At 40.0% G+C, this 25,679-nt stretch overlaps 1 protein-coding gene and 1 non-coding gene across 2 annotated transcripts; one reads left to right on the forward strand and one right to left on the reverse strand.

Annotated features, from left to right (window-relative positions):
• Positions 1-590: 590 nt before the first annotated feature.
• Letm2 (leucine zipper and EF-hand containing transmembrane protein 2) lies at positions 591-21,225 on the reverse strand. The gene is given in 11 exon segments (XM_046463878.2): positions 591-1,909; positions 2,671-2,763; positions 3,624-3,719; positions 5,693-5,806; positions 9,652-9,771; positions 11,363-11,563; positions 12,305-12,442; positions 17,234-17,377; positions 18,259-18,615; positions 18,617-18,710; positions 20,239-21,225. Coding segments are annotated over 11 exon segments (1,467 nt in total). The 5' UTR covers positions 20,286-21,225; the 3' UTR covers positions 591-1,846.
• Trnas-gga (transfer RNA serine (anticodon GGA)) lies at positions 18,095-18,165 on the forward strand. Its single transcript has one exon. It is a non-coding gene; the product is annotated as a tRNA-Ser (tRNA).
• Positions 21,226-25,679: the final 4,454 nt, after the last annotated feature.

A 25,679-nucleotide genomic window follows, 5' to 3' on the forward strand; every position in this document is an offset into this window, starting at 1 on the left:
AAACCTGCAAGTGCTTCAAATCAGAGGAATGTTCCCCTCAGATTTGGTTGTTAATCATGCCAGAGCAACACCAGCCAGGTTTGGCATGGGGCTAAATCTAACAATCGTGGAACCTAAAAGCCAAGCACCCTACGTGATGAGTATAAAGAAATATCCCTGAGTTTTCTTGGATGAGTTACTCTCTTTTTAAGAGTGAGAAGAGGGGGCTGGGGCTGTAGCTCAGTGGTAAAGCACTTGCCTCACATGTGTGAGGTACTGGATTCAATCCTCAGCACCACATAAAAATAAATAGATACTGAGTGTTCATCTACAACTAAAAACATTAAAAAAAAAAAAGAGTGGGAAGAGAAGTGTGTCTTATATGCCCAGATGTTAGAAAAAAACATGTGAAGGCCAACAGGCCAAAAGTGAACAGGGCTCCTCATATAACCATTCCCAATCAGCTCACAGGGAAGGGCAGAAAAGAATTTTAATACAGCCCAACAGTATATGCTAGTCATTCAACTGAATCAAACCTGAGCAAGTTAGCTTATTCATTTCCTATATTTCATACCTGAAGTGTGGACTAATTCAAATAAACACCCATCATCTTAAAAATGGGAAAATTTATTGTGAAATCACTTGGCTCTGCCAATAGCAAGATCCATGGAATCCTATATTGCATAGTAGGGATTCTTCATCCTGAAGGAGCTGAAATTAACTGGTAGGACAGGGTGGACTTGTCCTCTGATGGAGACGTTTAGGAAGCATTTTAAAGTGCATGCTCTTGCTATAAAATGCTGGTGATGTTTCTCATATAGCTGGTTTCAGGTGAGGCAGATCTGCATTTTACTTGGTTTAATTGACTCCATCTAACTGTTTTGTTTCATAGCAAGTAATCTAATTTCATCACTCACAGGCTAAAATATCTTTTCCCTTCTCAATTCCCCAAAGGAAGAAAGCTCTTGGTCAGCTGCATAACTGTCTGTTCAGTTGTTTCACCATTAATAATAGTGAAAACACTAAATGTAAATAACTAAACATTATACTTGTTACTAAGTAGCATAGGGATTGTATTGGACTTTACCAACCCCTATGACTAACAAAGTCTTATTTGTGAGAGACAAACTGACAAAAAAAACACTCACCCAGCACAAATGGTTAAGCGTTAAACCCTTAATTATGTTTCTTAGCAAAATGGTGGCTAATGGAAGCCATATGTGCTAGAATAGTGGCCACCTCCCAGATTTCTACAGCCTTTGCAAGCCCAGGAGGAGGATGCCTCAGAACAGTTAAGCAGTAGCCAAGTCTCGATTGCCAGTCTAAGAAGCTTTCCCTTTATATTTAGAAAAACCTTACTGAGAAGTATAACCATCCTGTCTCATAGGGTACTTTGTTTCTGTTCCTACTGATAGATCATTCTGAAAAAGTTGATTTAGGTGCTCTTAAAATGGGTTTTGAAGTCTCCAAGTTCTGACTCCAGACTCCAAACCATAGGAGGCAAAGATATCCAAGGTGCCAAGGTAATTCCATTATGCAAAACAATTTCCTTTCTTAAAAGACATGCACACAAATAGTAAACTGTTCAAAACAATACATGGTGGTGGGGGTGGGCTTTACAGTTTAGTGGGATGACATAATGGTACAGAGGAAATGGACTTTGCAATTACATTTCTCTAAATGGCCTGAACTTGGTGTCACTGCTGACATCATCTGGAATGGTTACAAGGCCCCAAAGGACTGCTCCAAGGACTAAATGGCTGATCCTCTGTCTCAAACCAGATACTGTCTTAGCCTGAGGTCCTTCATGGGTGCCACTGCTGAGGGCTGATAGCTGGAGGGAGGGAGCTCCATCCTCAAGTAGTTCTTAGGCTCCTTTTGAATTAGCCTTGCTGTTCTGGGATGTCTTGTGTGATTTGGCCTGGAGTGTCTAGGTAGAAAACACAGGCAATGGTTGTAATTAGATGTGTAAGTTCTATAGGAGTCCCTTTTCTCTTTTCCTAAAATAATGACAGACTTGTTTTCCTAAAGTCAAATGAGGGTTTATAATTTACTTTGGTAATAAAAATGAAGAAGACAGGCAAACAAGGCCCCCAAGTACCTTGGGGATCACTTTCTCAATGTCATATTCACAGGTATCCTATGAGCAGCTTTGGTCCTCAAGGCCACTTCACAATTTAACTCTCTCATGACTTCCCTTACTGTTTATTTATATCATGCTTTCTGCACTTGCCCCAAATTCTTTCACTCAAATGGGAAGAGTGATTAGATAAGTAATTTTTTATTTACAGGCATTTCTCCTAAAATTTTAATTGCTTTCCTACTAGTGTTTCCTAACATCAGAAGCCTATGTAAAACACATAACATACAGAAAACTAATTCTATCTGGTTCATAAAAAATAAGGATCCGCCTATTTTGTAATTAGCTTCTAGACTTAACATGTTTATGTCTAGTCCACCATTGCATTGGTTTGTAATTTTTTTCACTTTTGGATAATTGAGGTTAAAAAAAAATACATATAGTACTCTTATATAGATGACTAAAGTTCGGCCTACAACTTCCTGTTTGGATGACAGGAAGAATTGTGCAGTGTTTTGCAATGGTCATAATTATGGATTCTCACTACCCTTAGAGATAACTAAAGGGAAAGGTTTTTTGTTTGCTTATTTTGTTTCTTGTTAGATACTTACAGCTTCTTTAGAAGAAATAATGGGTAATGAAATAGGTGTTGATAATGTTATGGGTGATGATGGTATTAATGGCAGTTGTGTAAATTCTTCATCCTTAAACATCAGAATTGAGAGTTGGATTACTGATTTAAAACAAAAGTAATGGTTACAATTAAGGATTATAATATTAAAACTAAAAATGCCATTATAATATAAATTAAACATTCATCAGAAAGATGGAAAGTGGTATCTTCTATCTAGCTTTTCAAATGTAGCAATAAACTCTGGAGCAGAAAAAATTATAGAAAAGAAAAGGAAATTTTAATTTAAAAAAAAAAAAAGTGGGCTGGGGTTGTGGCTCAGCGGTAAAGCGCTCACCTAGCATGTAAGAGGCCCTGAGTTCAATCCTCAGCACCACATAAAAATAAATAAATAAAATAAAGGTGTTGTGTCCAACACAACTAAAAAATAAATATTTTTAAAAATGTATAGTGGATCTACTCTCATGACTACCAAGAACAACTACTTCATATTCAGAAATAACTATTTCATATTCTCTCTTTTTTTTGGCAGTCCTGGGGATCGAACCCAGGGTCTTACACGTGCTAAACAAGCATTCTACCACTGAGCTACATCCCCAGCCCATAACTGTTTCATATTCTGGTATAGAATTCAAAAGGCAAAATCTGGAGTCCAATTACATATAACCAAATGTTGAACTTTTTTTTTTTTTTTTTTTTGTCAGTGCTGGAGATCAAACCCAGGGCCTTGCACATTCTAGGCAAGCGCTCAACTACTGAGCTACACCCCCAGCCCCAGATGTTAAACTTTCTTAGAAACAGATCAAACAGTACAATAAATATTCCTTAATAAGGAAATAAATTCAGTTTCATTAAGAGGATTAATAATAGAGAAAATTAATGTAGCACTTTTTTATACTTTTAACTTAATCAAGTGAGAAGTAATTGTCTAACCTTAGTTCCTTTCGATTGAGGTGCAGAATCTACCGTGTCCTCTTTGGAGTCAGGGGAAGTAGTAGGTGATTCCACAGGATTGTCTGTCTTTGGAACCTAAGGAAAATAATATTTTACATAAGCATTAGTTTTCTGCTCTTCCTGAAACTCCAGTTCTTTTTACAGTAGTCAGTGCCTTTTAGCACAATTTGCTTTTCATTAAAATCCCTAACTTCCTCCTCAGACTACAGCCTTATGAGTAATATATGAAATATGCCCCTGAAATAGCAACTTAGTATTACTATTTCTTTTTGAGTTTTGAGCTCTCTATATACAAATGTTACACTCTAATTAAATTCTAGTATTTGAAATCCTCAGTTATTAACAAGCCAGTGACTTGCCAATATTGGTGCTGTTCTCAGTCTCAAAAAGAAGTTGCCATTTCTCAATTACTCATCAGTTTCTAATAGCCAAAATTGACATCTATTGGTTTTAGTATCATAGTAAATGGTAAATTTGCCTGACTAAAATATAGGTATTCCTTAGTAAAAGCTCCTAAAATGCTAAGGGTCTAGCTCAGTGGTTAAAGTATATGCTTAGCATGGTCTAGGCCCTGGGTGACAAGCAAAATGAGAAGAGGTAATAACAATAGATAATAGGTTAGATTAAGGAGCAATGATAAAATAGGTAGCTAACCTATCATTAAAAATTATGTTAATTATTGGCTGGGGATGTGACTCAAGCGGTAGCGCACTTGCCTGGCATGTGTGGGGTGCTGGGTTCGATCCTCAACACCACATAAAAATAAAGATGTTGTGTCCACCTGGGACTAAAAAATAAATATTGACATTGTGGTCCTCCAAGAAGATTCCTTTGCTCCTGAAAGTGGTCTGAGATGACAAAAAACAAAAAACCTTTGGTCTGTCTTGAATGGTTCCAGGAGTTTGATCCTGAACTCACTAGCCTGCCTTCATGGTCTGTACAAAATTGCTCCTAACCTTCCTAGAACCTGCCCTGGACAAAGCCCCAAATCAGATACTCTGTGGTAATACATAAAGGGAAAGCAGGGTGGCATTTCCTGAAGTAGATATTTCATGCTTCAACTAATTATCCTTGTCTTGTCCTAGGGGATCAACCTCATATCTAAGATTTAAAATGACTGGACCTAGCTGGGTACAACGGCACAGGCCTGTAAATCCCAGCAGCTTGGGAGGCTGAGGCAGGAGGATCATGAGTTCAAAGCTAGCCTCAGCAACTTAGCAAGGTCCTAGGCAACTCAGTGAGACCCTGTCTCTAAATAAAATACAAAAAGGCCAGGGATGTGACTCAGTGGTTAAGTGCCCTTGGGTTCAATCCACTGTACCAAAAAAAAAAAAAAAGGCTGGTCTTCACTTTGAGTTGTATTTCCTTTCTTGCTTATGACAGTTCTGAGTCAGACTTGAAGCCACACAGTAGTGGAAAGCCCTTTCTGATGGGCTCAGAGCAAGGTGCTCCAGTGCTTTGGCCCATCCTGAGTTGGTTTTTCGGTGAAATAACAGGAGGAATAAAGTTACTGAGTTGAAGGCAAAAATAAAATGAGTAAGGAAATGAATTACTTTCTGTGTTAGTCCCTTTTTGCTTAAAAATCAATAGAAATTTAGACAAATGAAATAGGAACCATTCAATAGAAAAAGGGAAGGCAGTGTGTGTATGGCGGGGGGGGGGGAGGCGGGGTAGAATCTGCTAATGAAAACTAGATAAGGAGGAAAAAATACTCCTATTCATAAAATTCTTATGTCTTTTGGATTAAAGGCAATAGGAGCCCTATGACAAGGTGGTCTTGAGTGGCCTTTTAGGGTGGGGGTTTGAGAGTGCTGGGGATTGAACCCAGAATCTCATGGATGCTAGGCAAGCACTTTACCACTGAGCTGAACCCATAGCCTACTCTGAACTTTTTTTTTTTTTAAGAATTATAAAGAAAATGTTAAAGCTATTTGAGCCAAATTCCAAAAGAAATCCCAGGTGTGACAGTAAGAGGAAACAAAACAGTGGTGTAGAAGCCTTGGTTATAATGGACATACAGATGATTCTCCCTAAACCCAATTACTCACTTCTCCACTTTGTGGTATTTCAATTGGCTCTGGTTTCACATCTATCAAGTAGAAGGTTCGAGATAGGAGCAGAAGGGAAGGAGGGACATTCTCCTTCAGGTGGAGGTCCAGCCACTGGACAAAGGGAATAAAACATGACAGAAACACAATGTTAAAGGTGAAGTGACCCACAGTCATCTACTGCTTCCCTGAGTTGCAACTCCCCCCACACTCACGCTGAACAAGTATAAAATCACCAGCCAATAGACTTCTCCCCCAGTGCTAGTACCTGGTAGCACCTCCTGCCCCGTACTCACATGCCCCCCACCACACACACATACAGTAGTGGGATCACTCAGACCCAGAGACAGAGTGATCAATTAAGTTCTCAATCCAATTATGATGAAAGTATTAAGCATCTTCTCTAAAACAAAAAGTGGCATGAACCATTAACCAAAAATTAGAATGAGGGTGAGATGTAAATTTTTAGATATTAAGTAGGCCAAGCTTTAAAAACAAAAAGTTTTTCGACCATTTATACGTACACAAGAGACAATTCAAAAAGTAAAACGCTTTCAATAAAAAAAATGTCTAGCATGCCTGTAATCCCAGCAGCTTGGGAGGCTAAGGCAGGAGGATCATGAGTTCAAAGCCAGCCTCAGCAACTCAGTGAGACCCTGTCTCTAAATAAAATACAAAATTGGGCTGGGGATGTGGCTCCATGGTTGAGTAACCCTGAGTTCAATCCCCGGATACCTCCCCCTAACCCCCACCCAAAAAAAAAGAACAAGTCTGTTTTTTCCACCATCTTTCCATGCTGCCATCATGGTGCACATAAATGTCCTGGCTGATGCTTTCAAGAGTATCAGTGTGCTGAAAAGAAGCAAATGCCAGGTCCTATTAGGCTGTGCTCCAAAGTCGTCATCTGGTTTCTGTGATGATGAAGCATGGTTACATTGTTGAGTTTGAAATCACTGATGATCAGAGCTGGGAAAATTGTTGGGGACCTCACAGCTAGTTAAACAGCCTGTGATCAGCCCCAGATTTAATGTGCAGCTCAAAGACATAGAAAAATGGCAGAATGATCTGCTGTCATCCCAACAGTTTGGTTTCAATGCACTGACAACCTAAACTGGCATTATGGACCAGGAAGAAGCAAGTCAAAAACACAGGAGGGAAAATCCTGGGATTCTTTTTTAGGGTGTAAAACACAAAATTCCTTGATGGAAAAAAGTCTTCCACCCCTATTCTCAAGGCACCTTCTTCCCTAGAAGGAACCTTTGGTACCAGGTGTGTGTGTGTGTGTGTGTGTGTGTGTGTATAAATAAATTTTTTTGTAGTAAGGATTGAACCCAGAAGTGATTAACCACTGAGCCATAATTCCCCAGCCCTTTTTTAAAAAAAATATCATCTTTATTTTACTTATTTATTTTTATGTGGTACTGAGATTCGAACCCAGGGCCTCACACATGCTAGGCAAGAACTCTACCACTGAGCCACAGCCAAATCTTTATTTTTATGTGGTGCTGAGAATCAAACCCAGTGCCTCATGCATGCTAGGTGAGCGTGCTACAACTTGAGCCACGTCCCCAGCCCTCCCAGCCCTTTTTATTTATTTACTTATTTATTTTTATTTTGAGACAGGGTCTACCAAAGTTGCTTAGGGCCTCATCAAGTTGCTGAGGCTGGCCTCAAACCTGCAATCCTCCTATCAGCCTCTCAAGTTGCCAAGATAACAGGTGTGCACCATCATGCCTGGCTGATTTATGTTTTTAATTTTTTACACAAAGGGTAATATGCACACAATTTTGTCCTTTGCTTTTTTTCCATTGAGATATTTTGGCAATTGATTCATGTCAGTAGATGTAGTACTGACTCTCTAAACACTAGTAAAAAAATCTCATTATATGGAAATTTCATAGTTTATTTGATTCTCTTATCAATGATCTTCAGGTTGTTCCCAATTGTTTGCTATTATAAATTGTACCTCTGCACTGGATAATCTTATACATATTTCATTTGGCACATGTCCAAGAATATGGGATAAATTCCTAGAAGTAAAAGTGATGAGTCGAAGAGTATATGCATTTTTAAAGTTTGAAAGATGATGCCAAATTACTCTACATGGAGATTTTTACCAGCAATGCAAGAATGCCCCTTCATCCAAGCTCTTAACAACACAGTATGATTACAACCTCTGATCTTTGTCAATATAATAGTGAATGTGGCATCTTTTAGTTTTAATTTATCATATGAGTAAGGTTAAGATTGTTAAGTTTACCATTTTTAAATTTTCTTTTTTATGAACTAAGGTCCTTAATGGAATTCTTTAAGTAATATGTAATGCTAAATATGATCAATGATTATATTAATATCTTTGTTCCCTTGCTGGAGATTATAAAATTATATACCCTTTTAAGAGGGCAATTTGACAGTATAATAATCAATGACATTTAATACTCCATGTTTAAGAAATTCATGATCTCAAGTATTTCTATAATATATTCATCTTCTAACCATAGTTGGTCTACATGTAAGAGGAAATAGCTACCTATTGTACTTTTTTAAATTATAAAAATGAGAATTTTAACAGGAGTTATTCCTTTGTTTTAAAGCATTGATATTTTTACTAAATTACTATCTGAAGGATAATATTAAGCATCTATTAGCAAAGCAAACGCTGAATTGGTTTGGAGAATTAATTGGGCACTACTAGGTGAGGTCCAGACATTTAGACAGGTTTACATTCATAAAGCGACTTGAATGAGAATTTCTGCCCAGACCCTTACAGTCTCTGAAGTAGACAAAATTCTAAGGTGGCCTCAAGGTTCCCTGGTATACCCACACTTTCTCGAAGGTACTCAAACACTCTTCTAGGTGTTATGTGAAGGGATTTGAAAATAAGGCCCCAAGTCAGCTGACCTTGAGATAAAGAACTTTTCCAGTGAGGCCTCACCTAATCACATAAACCCTTAAAATCTGGGGCTAGACGTCAAAAGTGAGAAGTTTGATATTTGAAGTGTGAGGGGGATCTGTCATATAAGAAGTCCACTGCTAGCTCTGCAGATAGAGGCCAAGAGGTATGGCATAGAGGTAGCTCTTAGAGCTGACAACAGTTCAAGGCTGGCAGCCATTGAGGAAACAAGGACTTCAGCCCTACAGCTACAGGGAGAGGGTTTCAGTCACTGAACTGAATGATCTTGGCAATGGACTCTTCCCCATAGCCTTCAGAAAAGAACACAGCCTACATCTCTAACCTATAAACTGTGAACTAAGTTTCTATAACTGTAATTTGTAGTACAGTTATAGAAAACTAATATAATGTCCCATCCCAATCCAAGTGCAAAATAAATCTAGCTTCTTCGGTATCCTGCTACTCAATGATATGAGGCAAAATATGTAAAATGGTTCACTTGTGCTATGGTTTAATCTTAAATGTCCCCCAAAAGCCCATGTGCTAAAGGCTTTGAGATGGTAGAACTTTTAGGAGGTAAGGCCTAGTGACGGGAAGTTAGGTCACTGGGGGCCTGCCCTTATAGGGGATATTGAGACCAGGCCCTTCCCTTTTCCTTCCTGACCACCTTAAGATGAATGGAATGAATGGTTCACTTGGAATAAATGTTCATCTTATCACTTTGAGATGAACAGACTTGTGCCATGATGAACTGTTTTGTCACAGTCCCAAAGCAATAAGACCAAGTGACCATGGACTGAAATCCATGAGGTAAAATAAACCTTTTCTTCTGATAAATTAATTATCTTGGGCTGGAGATATAGTTCAATTGGTAGAGTGCTTGTCTTGCATGCACAAGGCCCTGGGTTCAATCCCCAATACTGGGAAAAAATAAACCTCCTATATTTTGTCACAGCAATGAAAAGCTGACTAAAATAGCTTGCAAAGTAAATATCACAAGATGAGGTCTGCAAATCATAGGGGAGATTTGCTCCAGAGAAGAGGGTCTGAGGGTGCTGCTGCTTGCCTCTGTGAGCTGTTGTTGAAGTTGTTCCTCAGTAAGACCCAGTGATCTCATCCCTCGGGCCCTACAAGCAGATTGTAGTTCTGACACACTCAAAGTCTTCACCCCTTCTTTGGCAATTATCTGCAAGAAATGTTAAGGAACAGTGTTATATCTTCGTGTTCCAATATTTTCTAATTCCCTAGATTCCAGCAAATCAGTAGAAATCCAGAATTTGATAAGTTGATCCTTTGTCCCCTACATTGATTGCTGCAAAGACCAGAACCCTAAAAAAAAAAAAATCAAAGTGACTTAGAAAGGTGGTAGTTTAGATGAAGGAAATCCTGCTAACAGGTATTAATAACAGAGACCTTACTTTTTCTTTTTCTTTGTTTTGTTTTTCTTACTGGGGATTGAACCCATAGGCACTTAACTAGTGAGCCACATTCCCAATCACCACCATCCCCCCCTTTTTTTTTGAGACAGAGTGTTGATAGTGTTTAGGACCTTGCTAAGTTGCTGAGGCAGGTCACTAACTTGCAGTCTTCCTACCTCAGCCTCCTGAATTGCTGGGCTTATAGGCATGTGCCACCATGTAATAATAGAGATATTTCTATAACTCCTTCCCAACATTTTATCAACAAATGAATTTTGCATTTTGCATTGTCTGGTTGTAACACCTCCTTTCCCCTTTCATAGCATCTTTAGGGTTCATTAGAAAAAATGTTGTACTTGAAAAGCTTTCATGGTAACATCTGTTGCATGTCCCAGGATTATTTTTCCTCCACTGTCCCCTAACACCACTGTGGGAATGGCTCTAACTGATCCGCAAAACTGCCTCAATAAATAACAGTTTCTGCTTGATATAATCCCAAACTATGGTACCTCTGGTACCAGTATTGCTTATTCCAAAGTTCTGAAAGCATATGTAAAATCAAAATGAGACCAGTGGAAACCAGGTGTGTTGGCACATGCCTGTAATCGCAGTGGCTCAGGAGGCTGAGACAGGAGGATCATCAGTTCAAAGCCAGCCTCAGCAATGGGTGAGGACTAAGCAACTCAATAAGACCCTGTCTCTAAATAAAAAGTATAAAATAGGGCTGGAGATGTGGCTCAGTGATTGTGTGCCCCTGAGTTCAATCCCTAGTTCAAAAAAAAAAAAGGCCAATAGGATCATGTTTTGCTTTCATGGTTCTGAGAAGCCTGCTCCCACAGGTAGAATACTTTATAACAGCTGGTTTAGATTCAAGAAACACTCTTTCCATTTTTTTTTAAGGCATCTAATTAGTAGTTATATTCTAAATGGTGCTTTCTGTAAGATGTCTAGGCTGTGCTTCTCCTTCCAGCATTATGCTTTACCACCCGCTTCTAACCAGCCCAACTCACTCAGCAGAATATTTACTTTGGCACCAGCTCCTCAGTAGGGGAGCAGAGGTGTGCAGGGTAAAGCCTTGCCAGGAATCTACTGAGCTGCTATTTCCTTCCCAGCAGGTCCTAACTGCTTTAGATTAATCTCAGCTAAGACATCCAAATTACTGACTGCTTATGATGGCATTTTTAAGAAAATGGGTCCCAGTATAACAAACAATTTCTAAAATGATTGTTTAAACCACTCATTTTGCCAGCATCAATCCATGAGCAGACCCAACAGAAAATACTGCATTTCATCACAAAGGCATACTAAGATGCCTCCCAATGCTTCTCAAATCCCCTTCAGCTATGGTTAAGCTCTTACTTTATCGTCTGCTTTTATAGACTTCAATGTCATCAGGAGCTGAAAGCGGAGAAAATTGTTGGTTCCAAAGGTCTGCAATTCTAGCAGTTTACAAAGGGCAACAAGCTGAGGTCGATCTAAGTGCTCCAGGGGTAGCTGATCCTCAAAGAATTTGGAAAAGCGAACTATCTCCTTTGTGCTGGGTTTGTGGCCTGTCTGGACCTAGGCAATGAAACAAAGAGGCTAATTAAAATGTATTCCCTACTAAATGTAACTTTCCCAATAGACCTTTGTGGGGGTGGGTATAAGGACTGAACTCAGGGGCACTCAGCCACTAAGCCACATCCCCATCCCTATTTTGTATTTTATTTAGAGACAGGGTCTCACTGAGTTGCTTAGTGCCTACTAAATTGCTGAGGCTGGCTTTGAATTCTCTATCCTCCTGCCCCAGCCTTCTGAGCTCCTGGGATTACAGGCATGTGCTACCACGCCCAGCCCAGTAGACTTTTGAAATAGACAACAAAGCATTTATGAACATTATTTTCTTTCTTTTTTTTTAAATTTTATTTTTGTAGTTGTAGATGGACAGAATGCCTTTATTTTATTTGTTTATTTTTATGTGGTGCTAAGGATGGAATCCAGTGCCTCACACATGCTAGGCAAACACTCTGCCACTGAGCTACAGCCCCAGCCCATGAACTTTGTTTTCTGTCTGGAACTGGAATCACCTGAAAAATAAAGAGAATTGTGCTGTTCTTTCCAAGAAGTTACTATCAACACATTGATTACTTAAGCTTTCCTGCAAACTACTCTGTTTATGTTATATGATTACAATTAGTGTATTTTATAACATACATATTAGCAATTTCAAAGATTTGAACAATTTGGAAGATCTATGATGACATGCATTTTTCATATAACTCCAGCTCAGAAGTTGTTTGGTATGATATAAAAGACTAACACCTGTTTTACATAGGATGATAGCTGTGTAGAGGCATCTCCCATATTGGCTCTGTTCCTCCTTGCCATTTCTGTAATTGTTTCTTGAAGGAATTTTGCTACTTCCAGTTTTGCAGCCATTTTCTTTTTCTGTTTTTCTTCCTGAATAGTAGAAGAGGAAAAAGTTAATCTTTCATGACTACAACTTGGCAAAGATGGAAGAAATAACTATCACTTTGTTATTGCATATCCCTATAACATGTAGTGTAATAATATTATTTGCAGGCCTAATTGGGATTTGTGAGAACCAGGGCAAATATAAAATAGCTTGTATTTGAAACTTGTTTCCTTAATCTTGCCTTCCTTCCTTCCTTCCTTACTTCTGTACCGGGAATTGAACTCAGGGACACGCGACCACTGAGACACATCCCCAACCCTATTTTGTATTTTATTTTTAGAGACGGGTCTCACTGAGTTGCTTAACACCTCGCCATCGTTGAGGATCCTTCTGCCTCAGCCTCCCAAGCCGCTGGGATTACATGTGTGTGCCACTGCGCCCAGTTTACATTTATTTCTCATTAATGAAATGTTCATTAGCATTTAAAAGATCCCAAATGTCCCCTCAGTGGAAGGCTTTATCATTATTTAGAAAGAGATACTATTTCTTAACCAACTAGGTTGCTACTTGAGCCAACTCCTGATCTGAATAGACCCAGATTTTGCCCTACAAAGACAAGGAAATCAATTCTACACTGAAGTAGCTTAGAGTCTAAATGGAAAATAGATTTAGTTAATTATAATACAGAGAGTTAAGTGGTATAGTACATATGAAGAAAAGAACTACACAAAGAGGAATAAAATGTACAATCTCAAGACAGTAGTTACCAGTATTTCTTAATCCCTGTTTTTCATAAAAAATCCATGTGGTAGCATTTTCAGTCTAACCATGGTTAGTGTGTTTGTGGGTGGAGAGAAATAGAAAAAAATATATCTATATCTAGCTATATCTATATTACATACATAGATGATTACATATGTAGATTATATAATTAGAATTTCCTGAGCAACTTAAAAACACACACATAAATACATACATATAATAAACATACATAAGTATATACAGTTTATATATAATATGTAAATATGTATTATGTTTTTATATATGTATGTACATATAAAAATGTTTTTTAAGTCACCTCTGATATTCTAATGATCATCCAATTAGAGGAATCATTGATTTTTAGATCTTAAAAGACTCAGCCAAAATGAAAATACACAATAGCAATAACATAGTGGTTAGAATCTGTTTGGTCAATCACTCACATCCTTCCATCTATCCATTTATTTATTTATTTATTTGGTACCAGGGATTGAACTCAGGGGTACTTAACCACTGAGCTATATCTCCAGCACTTTTTTATATTGTATTTTGAGAGAGGGTCTTACTGAGTTGCTTAGGGCCTCTGTAAATTGCTGAGGTTGGCTTTGAACTCTCTATCCTCCTGCCTTAGCCTCCCAAATTGCTCAGATTATAGGCATGCACCACGACACCATTTATTTATTGAGCATGTACCATGTACTAGGTGCTCTAGATTAAAACTAGCAAAAAAGAGATATGAGTTACTGTCCTCTTGGAACTTCTAATCTAGTGAGATGGACAAACATTAGTGACTAATGATGATCCAGTACTTCCACAAATTAACAGAAAAATAGAATGAATAAGTACTATGAAAGAGAAATGTATGGTTCTTATTTATTTATTATTATTTTTGTGTCTGGTACTAGGGATTGAACTCAAGTTTGCTCTACCACTGAGCTACATCTTCAGACCTCCTGCCTTTTGTTGTTGTTGTTGTTGTTTTTAACTTTGAGACAGGGTCTCTCCAAATTGCTGAGGCTAGTCCTGAAACTGCAATACTCCTGCCTCAACCTCCAGAGCACTGAGATTACAGGGTTGCACCAGTGCCAGACTAGAGAAATGCATGAGGAGCACAGAAAGCTCCTCCAACTCCCTCTCTGGAACACCACAAGTGTGTGTGTGTGTGTATGTGTATGTTTGGGGAAGGTATAGTGTTCAAAGGAGAGGTAATATTTAGATAAATCCCTTTCCCGGATTCCCCCCATCTTCCTATATCCACTAATACTTTCCTTGGAATGTTGTGGCATTAATTCTAAATGATGGTGTTTCTCTCTCTCTCTCTCTCTCTCTCTCTCTCTCTCTCTCTCTCTCTCTCTCTCTCTCTCTCTCTCTCTTCCAGTACTGGGGATGGAGCCCAGGGGTGCTCTACCACTGACCTACACCCTCAGCCTTTCTATTATTTATTTATTTATTTGAGGCAGGGTCTCACTAAATTGCTAAGGCTGGCCTGTAACTTGTGATCCTCCTGCCTCAGCCTCTAGATCCTGCTTGGATTGTGCTATTTTTTCTATCCAGAATATCCTTTTCAAACTGTGGTAAAATTTCACTCTTTTTTTTAAGTCTCAGTTCTAAAGTTACCTCTTCTGTGAAATATTTCCCAGTATTACTGATTTAAAAGTTGCCCACTTTGTCCTCTAGTAGTTTTGTTCATACCTTCATACCACTGTCTAGTAGTCACACAGAAGGGGAAAAGTGAAGGAATTGTGTCTGTTTTCTCATCCATCCCCTAGATTTTTTTTTTTTTTTGATTGAACCTGGATTGAACCCAGGGCCTTGTGCATGCAAGGCAAGCACTCTACCAACTGCGCCATATCCCCAGCCCTCATCCATCCCCTTGACAGCAACATCAGACACCTTCTTCTCAAGGACTTCTCAGCACTAAAGGGTCTGTGTGGCTGAATAAATTCTATCTACTATTCAATTAGTCACCACAGTGGGCTTTTGTTATCTTTTTATTTTTTCTAATTAAAATTCAGTGGGAAGGGATAATCTTTTAAAATAAATGGTACTAGAAAAACTGGATATCCACATGCAAAAAAAAAAAAATCTAGACACTGACATCACACCTTTCATAAAAATTAACTCTGAATGGATCATACACCTAAATGTAAAATGCAAAGCTATGAAACTCCTAGGGAAAAAAAAACAGGCGAAAAATCTACGTGACCTTGGGTTTGGTAATGAGTTTTTAGCTGCAATAGCAAAAGAATGATCCTTGAAAGAAAAATTGATTAGATGGGCTTCATTAAGAGTGTTTGGAGGCCGGGGTTGTAGCTCAGTGGTAGAGTGCTTGCCTAGCATGCATGAGGCACTGGGTTTGATCCCTGGCACCACATTAAAAATAAGTAAATAAAATAAAGGTATTGTGTCTGTCTACAACTAAAAAATATTTAAGAGTGTTTGCTTTGTGGCAGACACTGGTCAGGAATGAAAAGACAGGAGACTAGGAGAAAATATTTGCAAAATGTTTGTCTAATGAAGGACTTTTTTCCAAAATATACAAAGACTCAAAACCACAATAAGAAACAAACCACCCAATTAAAAAAGTAGACAAAATATCTGAATAGACACCTCCTCAAAGAAGATACACAGGTAGCAAATAGTTACATGAAAATATGCTCAACCTCATATATCACGAGAGAACTGCAAATTAAAGCAACAATGAAATACCGGTACAAACTACTATAATGACTAACAGCTAAAGCATGGACAACATCAAATGTGGGGAAAGATGTACAATAACAGAACTCTCATTCATTCCTGGTAGCAATGCAAAATGGTACAGCTACTTTGGAAGACAGTTCAGTAATTTCATGTAAAACTAAACAGTATTCCCATTTGATCCAGCTAGGTAAATACTCTCCTAAGTATTTATGCAAATGAACTGAAAACTTTCATCCACATGAAAGCCTGAATACAATTATAGCAATTTTACTCATAATAGCCCCAAATCGGAATCAACCAATTTTCAAAAGGTAAATGGATAAACTGTGGTATATCCATACACTGGATAAGACCTGGAAGAATTTTAAATGCATACTGCCACAACTCAACTTAAGCTTCATCTTAAATATCCCTTTGCTTATCATGATCAAAGTTCTGCGTTTGATCCCCAGTACCACCATACACTCCCAGCCAATCCTAAAGTAGAAACACTACCTACTAGTGAGAAGCAGTCTCCTTCCCCAATCCCACCTCACAGTGCTAGGGATCCAACCCAGGACACTGAACATGCTACATCTCAACCACTGAGCTACATCTCCAATTCCCAAGAGAACCAGGCTTTCTTACTGAGTTTTTCTTTTCCTTTTTAGTACAGGGACTGGAACCCAGGGGCACTCTATCACTGAGCTATACCTCCAGCCTTCATTTTTAAATTTTGAGATAGGGTTTCAATAAGTTGCCAAGGCTGGCCTCCAACTTGTGATCCTCCTGCCTCAGCCTGCTGAGTTGCTGGGATTACAGGCATTAGCCACCACTGGCTCTTCCTGAGTTTCTTATTTGTCTGCAACTGATTTATTGTATAATTTTAGGCAATATTCTTAAAATTTTAATATATTTACCTATAGTTATAACTATTTTTCAGAAGCCAGCCTAAAAAAGGCTATAGACTGTATGATTCCAAGTATATGACATTCTGGAAAAGGTAAAACTATAAGGATAGTAAAAGGATCAGTGGTTGCCATGGATTGGGGGGAGGAGCAAACAAGGAACAAATAGATGGAGCACAAGGGATATTTAGAGCAGTAAAACTATTCTGTGTGATGATATGAAGATAGATAAGATGACATTATGCATTTACAAACTCCAAAAATGGTACACCACAAAAAGTGAAACCAAATGTCAAGTCTGAGATTTAATTAATGAATGTATCAATATGGTTTCTTTAGTTGTAACAAATGCACCACACTAGTGTAATATGGGGGATAGAAGTATATAGACATTCTCTACTTTCTGCCCAATTTTCCTGTAAACTTAAAAACTGGTCCAAAAAGTAAAGTCTAGTTTTTTAAAAGTTCAAAATTTCTACATACCTTTTTGGATTCACTTTCAAAAGTTGATGGCAACATCTCTGGGAAGAGTTTCAGAAACACTGGTATCAAGAATTCCATGAAAGGTACAATTATGAATACCATAAATGGAACCAAACGGAAGAAATCGGCACAAGTTCTCAATAGCTAAAGAATTAAATGCAGAAGCAATATTTCATTATTTTATGATATGCCAAGAAAAAAAAAGCCTGCCTTGGTTCTTAAACTGTTAAGAGTCAAGATAGGTTTTCTGCACCTGTTCATAAAATAGAAAGGTGGGGTTTTTCTCTTCACCATTTTTTTGGTGGTACTGGGGATTAAAAACCCAGGGGTACTCTATCCATGAGCTATATCCTCTGTCCTTTTTATTTTTTGACAAAGAGTCTTGCTAAATTGTTGGAGGCTGCCTCAAGTTTGTGATCCTCCTGCCTTAGCCTCTGGAGTCCCTGGGATTACAGGTACGTGCAACCACTCCCGGCTAACAGTACTTTGCATTTCTAATGCACATTAAACCTGAAATCTTTCAACTCCTTGGAGAAATTTAAAAACATAACTATTCTATACACAGATATAAAAAACAATAAAGAATACTGCTTAAAGCTGTACAGCAAGTCAGCTGTAGACAAATAAGAAACTCAGTAAAAACTGGTTCTTTTGGGAATTGGGAATGAACCTCAGGGTAGAGCATTTACTTAGTACAAGGTCCTGGGTTGGATCTCCAGTACTATGAGAAGAAACTCATTTTCACCAGTAGTTAACTATTCCTACTTTAGGATTTGAGATGGAGGGTGTTGGGGATCAAACCCAGAGCCTTGAACATGCAAGGCAAGCTACTTTGGGATATTTAAGATGAAGTTTATGGGCTGGGGATATGGCTCAGTGGTAGACTGCTTGCCTGGAAAGCATGAGGCCCTGGGTTCAATCCCCAGTTCCAAAAAAAAAAAAGATGAAGTTTGAGTTTAAAACTTGGTTCCCAAAAGGTTCATTTTAATTTCACATCTTCTTGTTGGAATACAATTTTTGCCTACCCGTCGTCTCTCTCGTCTGGTCAGCACCTGTCCATGAAGCAGCCTCCAAGCCATTTTGGTAGCAATTTTGGTGTCAATCCAAAGTAAATAGAATCCGTTGTAATAATATTTAAGTTCATCCATAATTTTTTGTCTGAGAGATCGCTTTCCTTCTTTAATATTTATCCCAATTTCTTCTGTGGTCTGAGGGCTTATCACCTTTGCCTTTTCTGGGGTTTGCTCCAGCTGAGGTTTACCAGGGTTCTGTTGTAGCCAGCAAGCTGATGTGTGTAACTTTTGTATTGGCCTAGTTCGTAAATGAAGTATTTTATTGCCTGACTGACTGGGATAACAGTACTTCTTGCTTCTATAGTTCTTATATATATGTCTTATTTAAATGAGAATCTGGCAAGTGAAGAAATGCAAGTGATGGGGAATAAGAGCAGATAGGATGGACAAAATGGCTAGGGAATCTGGAATAAAGAGTAACATTTCTGAGTTGAGCACATACTATTACAAACTTAAATAGATATTTTATCTAGTTAAAACTAAACTTTTTAAAGCTCATAGACAGCTCCTAATTATTAGTGAATGAAATATTTTTTGTTGTGGTGGTGATGGTAGGGATATAACCTAGGGCCTCACATATACTAAGCATATACTAGACCACTGAGCTATACCACCAACCCCAAATATAATTTTTTGCCTCAACTAATAAATAGTATGTTCTATGGTTGAATATGCTCTATGAGAAATATTAATAAGTTAATTTCTAAGAATAAATTGCTTAGAAGTTAGAAGTCCTACAACCATTAACTTTAAAATCTACTAGCACACATCTACATGTCCGGGATTATGTTCAATAGTATTGTCTCTATGGACTACAATATTGTATCTGTAACCACTCTACTGACAATAGGAATGTTTTAATGAAACTTTCCATGGTCCTTGTGGGGGTTAACCAATCAAATAATACTACTTTGTCTATGTAATGTTCATGGACTCCTTTAAATGAGAGGCACTTACAACAGAAATGCCCTTTCATCTAAAATTTCTCAAGAACATTAGAAATTAAAATTAGAATTGGAGTCAAGGAACTCTATATTCTATCACAACAGCTTATAGCCTTCAGTTAAATAAGACTGTAAGATAGATCCTTTTTCTATTCTTTCATTCTTTTTTTTAATTTTCTTTTTAAAGGCAGTCTCTTTCTTTGTTGCCTACATCATCTGCCCATCCTGGCCCTGCACTTGAGATTCTCCTGCCTCAGGCTCCTAAGTAGCTAAGATTACAGGCTCAGGACATAAAGCTTATTTCTTTTTTACCCCAGTGCTGGGAATGGAACCCACAGTCTCATGCATGCCAGTCATGACTACACCCCGAGCCTTCCAGACTATTTTTGAAGTATCCCAAAATAAAAATATTCTTTGGATAACCAAAAGGGAAAATTTACAATGTGATAACACACCCTAATGAAACAGGAATTTGCCATAGAAGGGACTTGTTCATTAGTCATTTTACTCCTTTTTACATCAAAAGGCCTCATCAATTGTAGAGGTGTCACTCTATAATTTTATGTGTGATTATATGTGGTACTGGGAATTAAACCCAGGGCCACTCTACCAATAAGCATATCTCCAGCCCTTTTTAATATTTATTTTGAGACAGGGTTTACTTAAATTGCTGAAACTGGCCTCAAACTTGCAATCTTCCTGCTTCAGGCCCTAGTTGCTGGGATTACAGGCCAGTATATCACTGCATCTGACTACATCTTCTACCTTACTTGTACCAAACCTCAACAAAACTACTCAGCCCAAGTTCTAAAGCATATAGAAGATGTTAGTAAGTTTACATTAAAATGTCAGCTTCCTAAGAACCAGCGTAATCAAAAACCAACAAGGTTTTAATTGTGCACTAAGCCAATCCTTTTACACATATCCTTTCCATCCAGAAGAATGAGGTTCATATACTTTTGGGGGTTGGGAAAATTCTAATGCTTACCTTGTACGGACAATAGCTAAGACTGAATTACAACTGTTGAATGCCATATTTATTTTTCTCTGAACAATTTTAACAAAGAGACCTAGACAAAAGAAGTAAACAATTTGGTATTTTAAAAAGACATCAATTAAACAATGAGTTTCTAGCTATTGCAAGGGCAGAAAATTTGCATATTCAAAGTACAAAACCTCCTTCAAGTTCATTCCTAACAATTATTTTCTTAGCTCTGGATTTGAGTATGGAACTTTCAGATCCCAAAACACAGAAATGATCTCTAAGATAATGCTTAATGAAGAAGATATGACCGTCAGACACATTTTTATAATCTTCCTTGGATGGTGGGCAGGTATTTAAGAAGATGAGACAAGCATACCTATTTGTAGACTAGAATACAAGTAGAAAGCAGATACCCTGGATTTGTTTTCTTCTCCCCACCTTTTTCCTCCCCCCCCCCCCCGGATTTGTTTTCTGTTAGCTTTTTCCATATTTGGCCAAGCTACCCCAAACCCTATAGCTTGAAAGTATTCACTAATCTCTTTTATGTAGGAGTAAAGATATGCATGGTGCCTATATTCAAGTGCAGGTAAAACGGCTCTAGCGATTTTCCACAGCCCAAACTGAGCCTTCCTCCATCCAGCGAGGCTTTTCAGCTAGGGGCAGCAAGGAGCTGTAAGAACCCTTAATATCTCACACTATCTACTTCGCTTTCCTGCAACTGGGTTTTAAGGAGCATCAGGGTCTTTCCTGGATGGAAATCTTAACCACAGAGCTAGGATTTTGAACAGGGCTCAGCGTCTCTGGACCCAGCCCAATGGTGGATGGTGTTTTGCTGGAGCGAGACAAGACCTGCTGGGGCAAATCCCGTCTCCCGCCCGGCACTCCTGCGCTGGGCTGTGGACAACCACTTCCCAGGCTGGCGGACCCGGGCGCAGACAGGCCGACCGTGTGGCACGCCAGGCTTTTCGCACAGCCCCCACGCCCAGGGTTCTTGGGGTTACCTCTGCCGCTGGCACATCACTACCCGGGTGCAAACGCGCCCTCGGCTTCCTCGGTCAGCAACTTTCGTGCGCGTAGTACGTGGGTGAACTGTTGTGGGGTCTCGGGATTTTTGTCTGTGTGTGTGCGGGGGTGGGGCAGATACAGGAACGATAACTCCTAGTGATCCATGTGGTTGAAAATGAAGACGAGGAGAAGAGGGCTCAGGACACAGAAGAGAGACTCGGAAGCGAAGCGCGAAAGGAGTGGGAAACGGAGGTTGAGCTCCAAAGTTTGGGAGGCCAGGGAAGAGGACGAGATCCGTGGCTGAGGAGAGCGCGGTGGGAACTGGAAACCGTAGGGAAAACGGGGCGCTGATGGGAGGGGCAGGATGCACAGGGAGCGGGCTCCGGAGGGGAACACGCAGGCACGGTCCAAGTAACAGCCTGAGGACTTGGTCCGCCCACCCCTACCTCCTCGGCCGGGCTCCCGGGAACTGCCACCCAGGTCCTCCCAGTTCCTTCCCAATTCCTCCCTTGGCCCTTCGAGCTAGAAGGGCCAGAGGCCAAGTCTCTATGATTCCACCTCTTGCCCCTCGCCCCGTGACGTCACTCTGAGTGACGACACCATCAACCAATGAACTCTCAAATTCTGTGGAGGGCGGGCGTCCTTCACCGTGGCCACCCAGGAGGCGGCAAGGTCTCCTCACCAGCGAAATGACTTCTCTGCTGGGTTTAGTTTAAAGAGCGTCGGTCTTGGAGGATCGAACACTGGCGTTTTTCTGACTGTCTACACCCTGTAATCTGTGGCTACCCCCCTGGGAAACCCCCGAGTGAAGGTTGGATTAAAGAGGCTCTTAGCCTAGCGTAATATGTCTGATAGTCGCCATGGTAACCATCTCTGAGTCACGAATGACATCATTTTGGTGTATTCTCCCTCCGGCCCTCGCCCCCCTCTAACTCCAAAACTGCCTACGGGGACTTGAGCCGGGAGGAGGTAGTGGGTGGCAGAAGGGCTCCCCCCCCCCAGGCCCAAGGTTGGAATGCTGTGAAAGCTGCACGTGGAAAACTGGATTCCACTAAAAAATCTTTGCTTTATAAATGTTCTCTTTAACAGGCGTTGCTTATAATCAGTAGTTTGTGTAGAAATCTCTATATTTAAAATGTACATTATATGGGCTGTGAAATTACGTATGCGCTGCAGGTTCAGGGGGCACTTCGGTTCCTAAAATGTGAAACTGAGCCATCTTGGAAAAGAGAACGATCTAGAAATGTTCTTGTTCCCCAGTTATCTCTTCTTATCCATTTGATCTTTTAAAGGAAGAGAACAATTTTAGTGGCTTTACCCTAACACCAGACAGCAAGGAATCGCTTTCTCGAAAAGAACACCTTCTCTTCGCATGTAAACCGGCTACATACTTTACTCATCTGGGCAGCACATTTGTAAGAATGAAAGATGGCGGGTATTAAATTTCAGTAAGAAGTGCAAACCGCTTTTAATCCACAAAGCATTTTTCAGCTAATAACCAAACGATTCACCTGTTAAATAGGCAAAACTTATCAGTTTGGCCACTAGAGGTCCCCTTGTGCATATCTGATGCCTAACTTTCCACACGAAGGTTTCACTTCACGTTCTATGTTTACTAGAATTAAAATCTACAAGGCTTCCCTCCTTTACCTTTCCGTCCCTGAAAATTCACGAGGGTAAATTTTGAATTTTAAAATATAGGTATAACTTTCATATTGATTTCACAAATTAACCACTGTTTTACCATAAACACATACTTTTCTGGAAAACATTATAAAGGATCCAAAAATATTCGCCCCTGGTTCACTGGGAGACATTTTATACTAGGAAATATTCCTATTCATGTATTGTATTCACTTATAACCAGGCACAGTGAAACTCATTAAGTATTCATAAACCAGATGAACAATTCCATGCCTAGCATTTGAAAGATGAGCTAGGTTTTCTACCACCGCCGGATGTCAGCAACTCTATTCTAAAAGAGTGAAGGGTTAAAAACCCTTCTTACTGAAATCCATTTGTTCAAAGTAATGTCTATTTTTTCCTATTATCAAGCTTGGCAATTTCTTTGACTTTCAGGATACATGATTTGATATTTAAGGAGTTTTTGAATAAAATCATCAAAAGAGAAACTAAAAAAACTTTTCCCTATAACTATGGCTCAGAGAACTGTTTCAGATTTCTGTCTTGATTAACTGTCTGCTCCTTTACTATGGAGAAGAGTAAGCATATACTAAACCTCAGAAGATGTTAGATGATGAAAATGTGAATTGTTACTTTTAGTGCTCATTTCCCTAAATATTATCTGCACTCTTAATGTTTTGCAGAGAAGACCACATGCATCTACTTCACATAATATCAAGTTTAAACTTTTATTGTCATCATAGCTATTAGAAGCTGGCTAAAATAGAATCCCTGGGGACAATTTACAAAATTCTCCTCAAGGGGAAAATCCAGGTACCCGGTCAAGATGATAGTTTATCTACAAAGCATGGAGGTTACAGGCAGATTGAAAAAGGAGGATAGAGGCAGAGAGGAACATAGGAAAAAAAAAAAAAAGACAAATTTAGCCCCTTACCAGGAGATAGAATCAAGTGACTAAGGTGGCTCCCTTAAGCTATCTGTTTTTAAGAGACATATTTATAATAAAAATGTGTTTTATGGATTCATTTAACTTTGATATTACACAAAGTGTAGGTTTAAAAATAGTTTAAAGTTCTGGGTTGTGGTGTTCCCTTTAGTCCCAGCTTGGGAGGCTGACGCAGGAGCTTTGCTTGAGCCCAGGAGCAGGCCAGGCTGGGCAACATAGTGAGAATCCAACTCAAAATAAATAAAATTAACAGAGATGAATAGGAATGGGAACTCTTAATGCACAATATCAGCCTTACAGGATTAACAAACTAATAGATAATTAGTGCCCATTAAAATAATTGATCTGTGCTGGAAAGCCACACCTGTAACTCCAGCAACTTAGGAAGCTGAGGCAGGAGGATTGCAGGTTTGAGGACAGTCTGAGAAATTTAGGGAGTCCCTCAGCAACTTAGGGAGAACCTGTCCCAAAACAAAAAAAAATAAGAAGCAGCTCAGTGGTAAGGCACCCTGTGTTCAATTTCCATTACCAAAATAATAATAACTGACGTGTAGGAATCTTCTAATTTAAAGATGATAAAGAATTTCTTGTAATGGTACCAAATAGAGCACTACAATGCCTATCAAAAGCATGACGCCTAGTAATGATATAACTTTATAGTTCCCAGAACAGACCGCGGACTTCATATTGGTTTCCTCATCTGATTGCTGCCTGTGTTTCCTTTGTACGTTCGTGTTTCCGTGCTGCAACGTTCTAAGTCATTACCCAGGCTCCAGGAAATAACTACATCTGCACGCTCCTGTAAGACTCGTTTACTTTGTCACACACCTAAAAACCTTCCATTGTTTTACATATTTTCCTAGAATGGGAAGGGCAAGAGGTTTACGGAGCATTACCGCCCTGTCCCTCTTCTTATTCTTATGTGAGTGGTCTAGGGCAAACGCTTTAGCGTCACTGAGTGTGAAGGTCTGGCCAGAGCGGCAAGGGCCCGGGCACGTGACTGGCACCGGGCGCTTTCTGGCCCTGGCAGTCTGGGATGCAGTCGGCGCTGACGTCCTGCTGTCTACCCACAAGCCTCCGGGCCCCAGTGCAAGCAGGAAGAAGGCGTGCGGGCCCGGTGCCTGCTCTAGGGAGGTCGGGGCGCTTCCTGAGCGAAACGGGGACGCCGCCCAGGCCTTCTGATGCTTGTAGACTGAAGACCATGCGACACTCGCACCCAGGGCCGAAAAAGAGACTGCCCCATCCCCCGATTTAAGTCCTAAACTGCTACCAGTGCTTCCGGCTGCAGACCCTCGTGGACTAGGGCGCGCTTCCCTGACAGCTGTCGGACAGAGACAGCCAAGAAAGCTCTGAGTCGTTACGCTTTTTCCTGGTCTTCTTAACTAGATACTCGTTTGTGCCAGTCCGAGGAGTACCACATGGTGTTTAATAAGTGTTATCTAATAAGTATCAAAGAACACGCACAACTACAGTTTTGCCTCAGGACCAACCCTAACCCGCCCCCCTGACTTCTAGTTTCATTTGCATTCCAGCCCCTTCGCGTCATTCTTTCCTGACCCTTTGCCTTATCGCCCGCGGTCTCCTGTCTGGTCTAGACACTCTCGCGCCGTTCGCTCTGCAGGTTCTAGCTCCCGCCTCTCTCCTCCCGGGGCTGACGAGCCTCTTCCTCCTTTCGCCCCCTGTACCCCAAACCTGGGACTGCATTTCCCGGCAGGCGCCGCGGCGCGCGGCCAATGAGGGGCTGAGGATTTGGCGGCGGCGGCGCCCCGAGAGTCGGGGGTGGGGGGGCTTTGTGCGCGGCGGCGGCGACGGCGGCGGGAGCGGGCGGCGGGAGCGGGCGGCAGCGGCC

This window comes from Marmota monax, unplaced genomic scaffold, assembly GCF_021218885.2.
Source record: "Marmota monax isolate L192 unplaced genomic scaffold, Marmota_monax_Labrador192_F-V1.1 WCK01_AAM20220418_F8-fsc00224, whole genome shotgun sequence".
Taxonomy (NCBI): Eukaryota; Metazoa; Chordata; class Mammalia; order Rodentia; family Sciuridae; genus Marmota; species Marmota monax.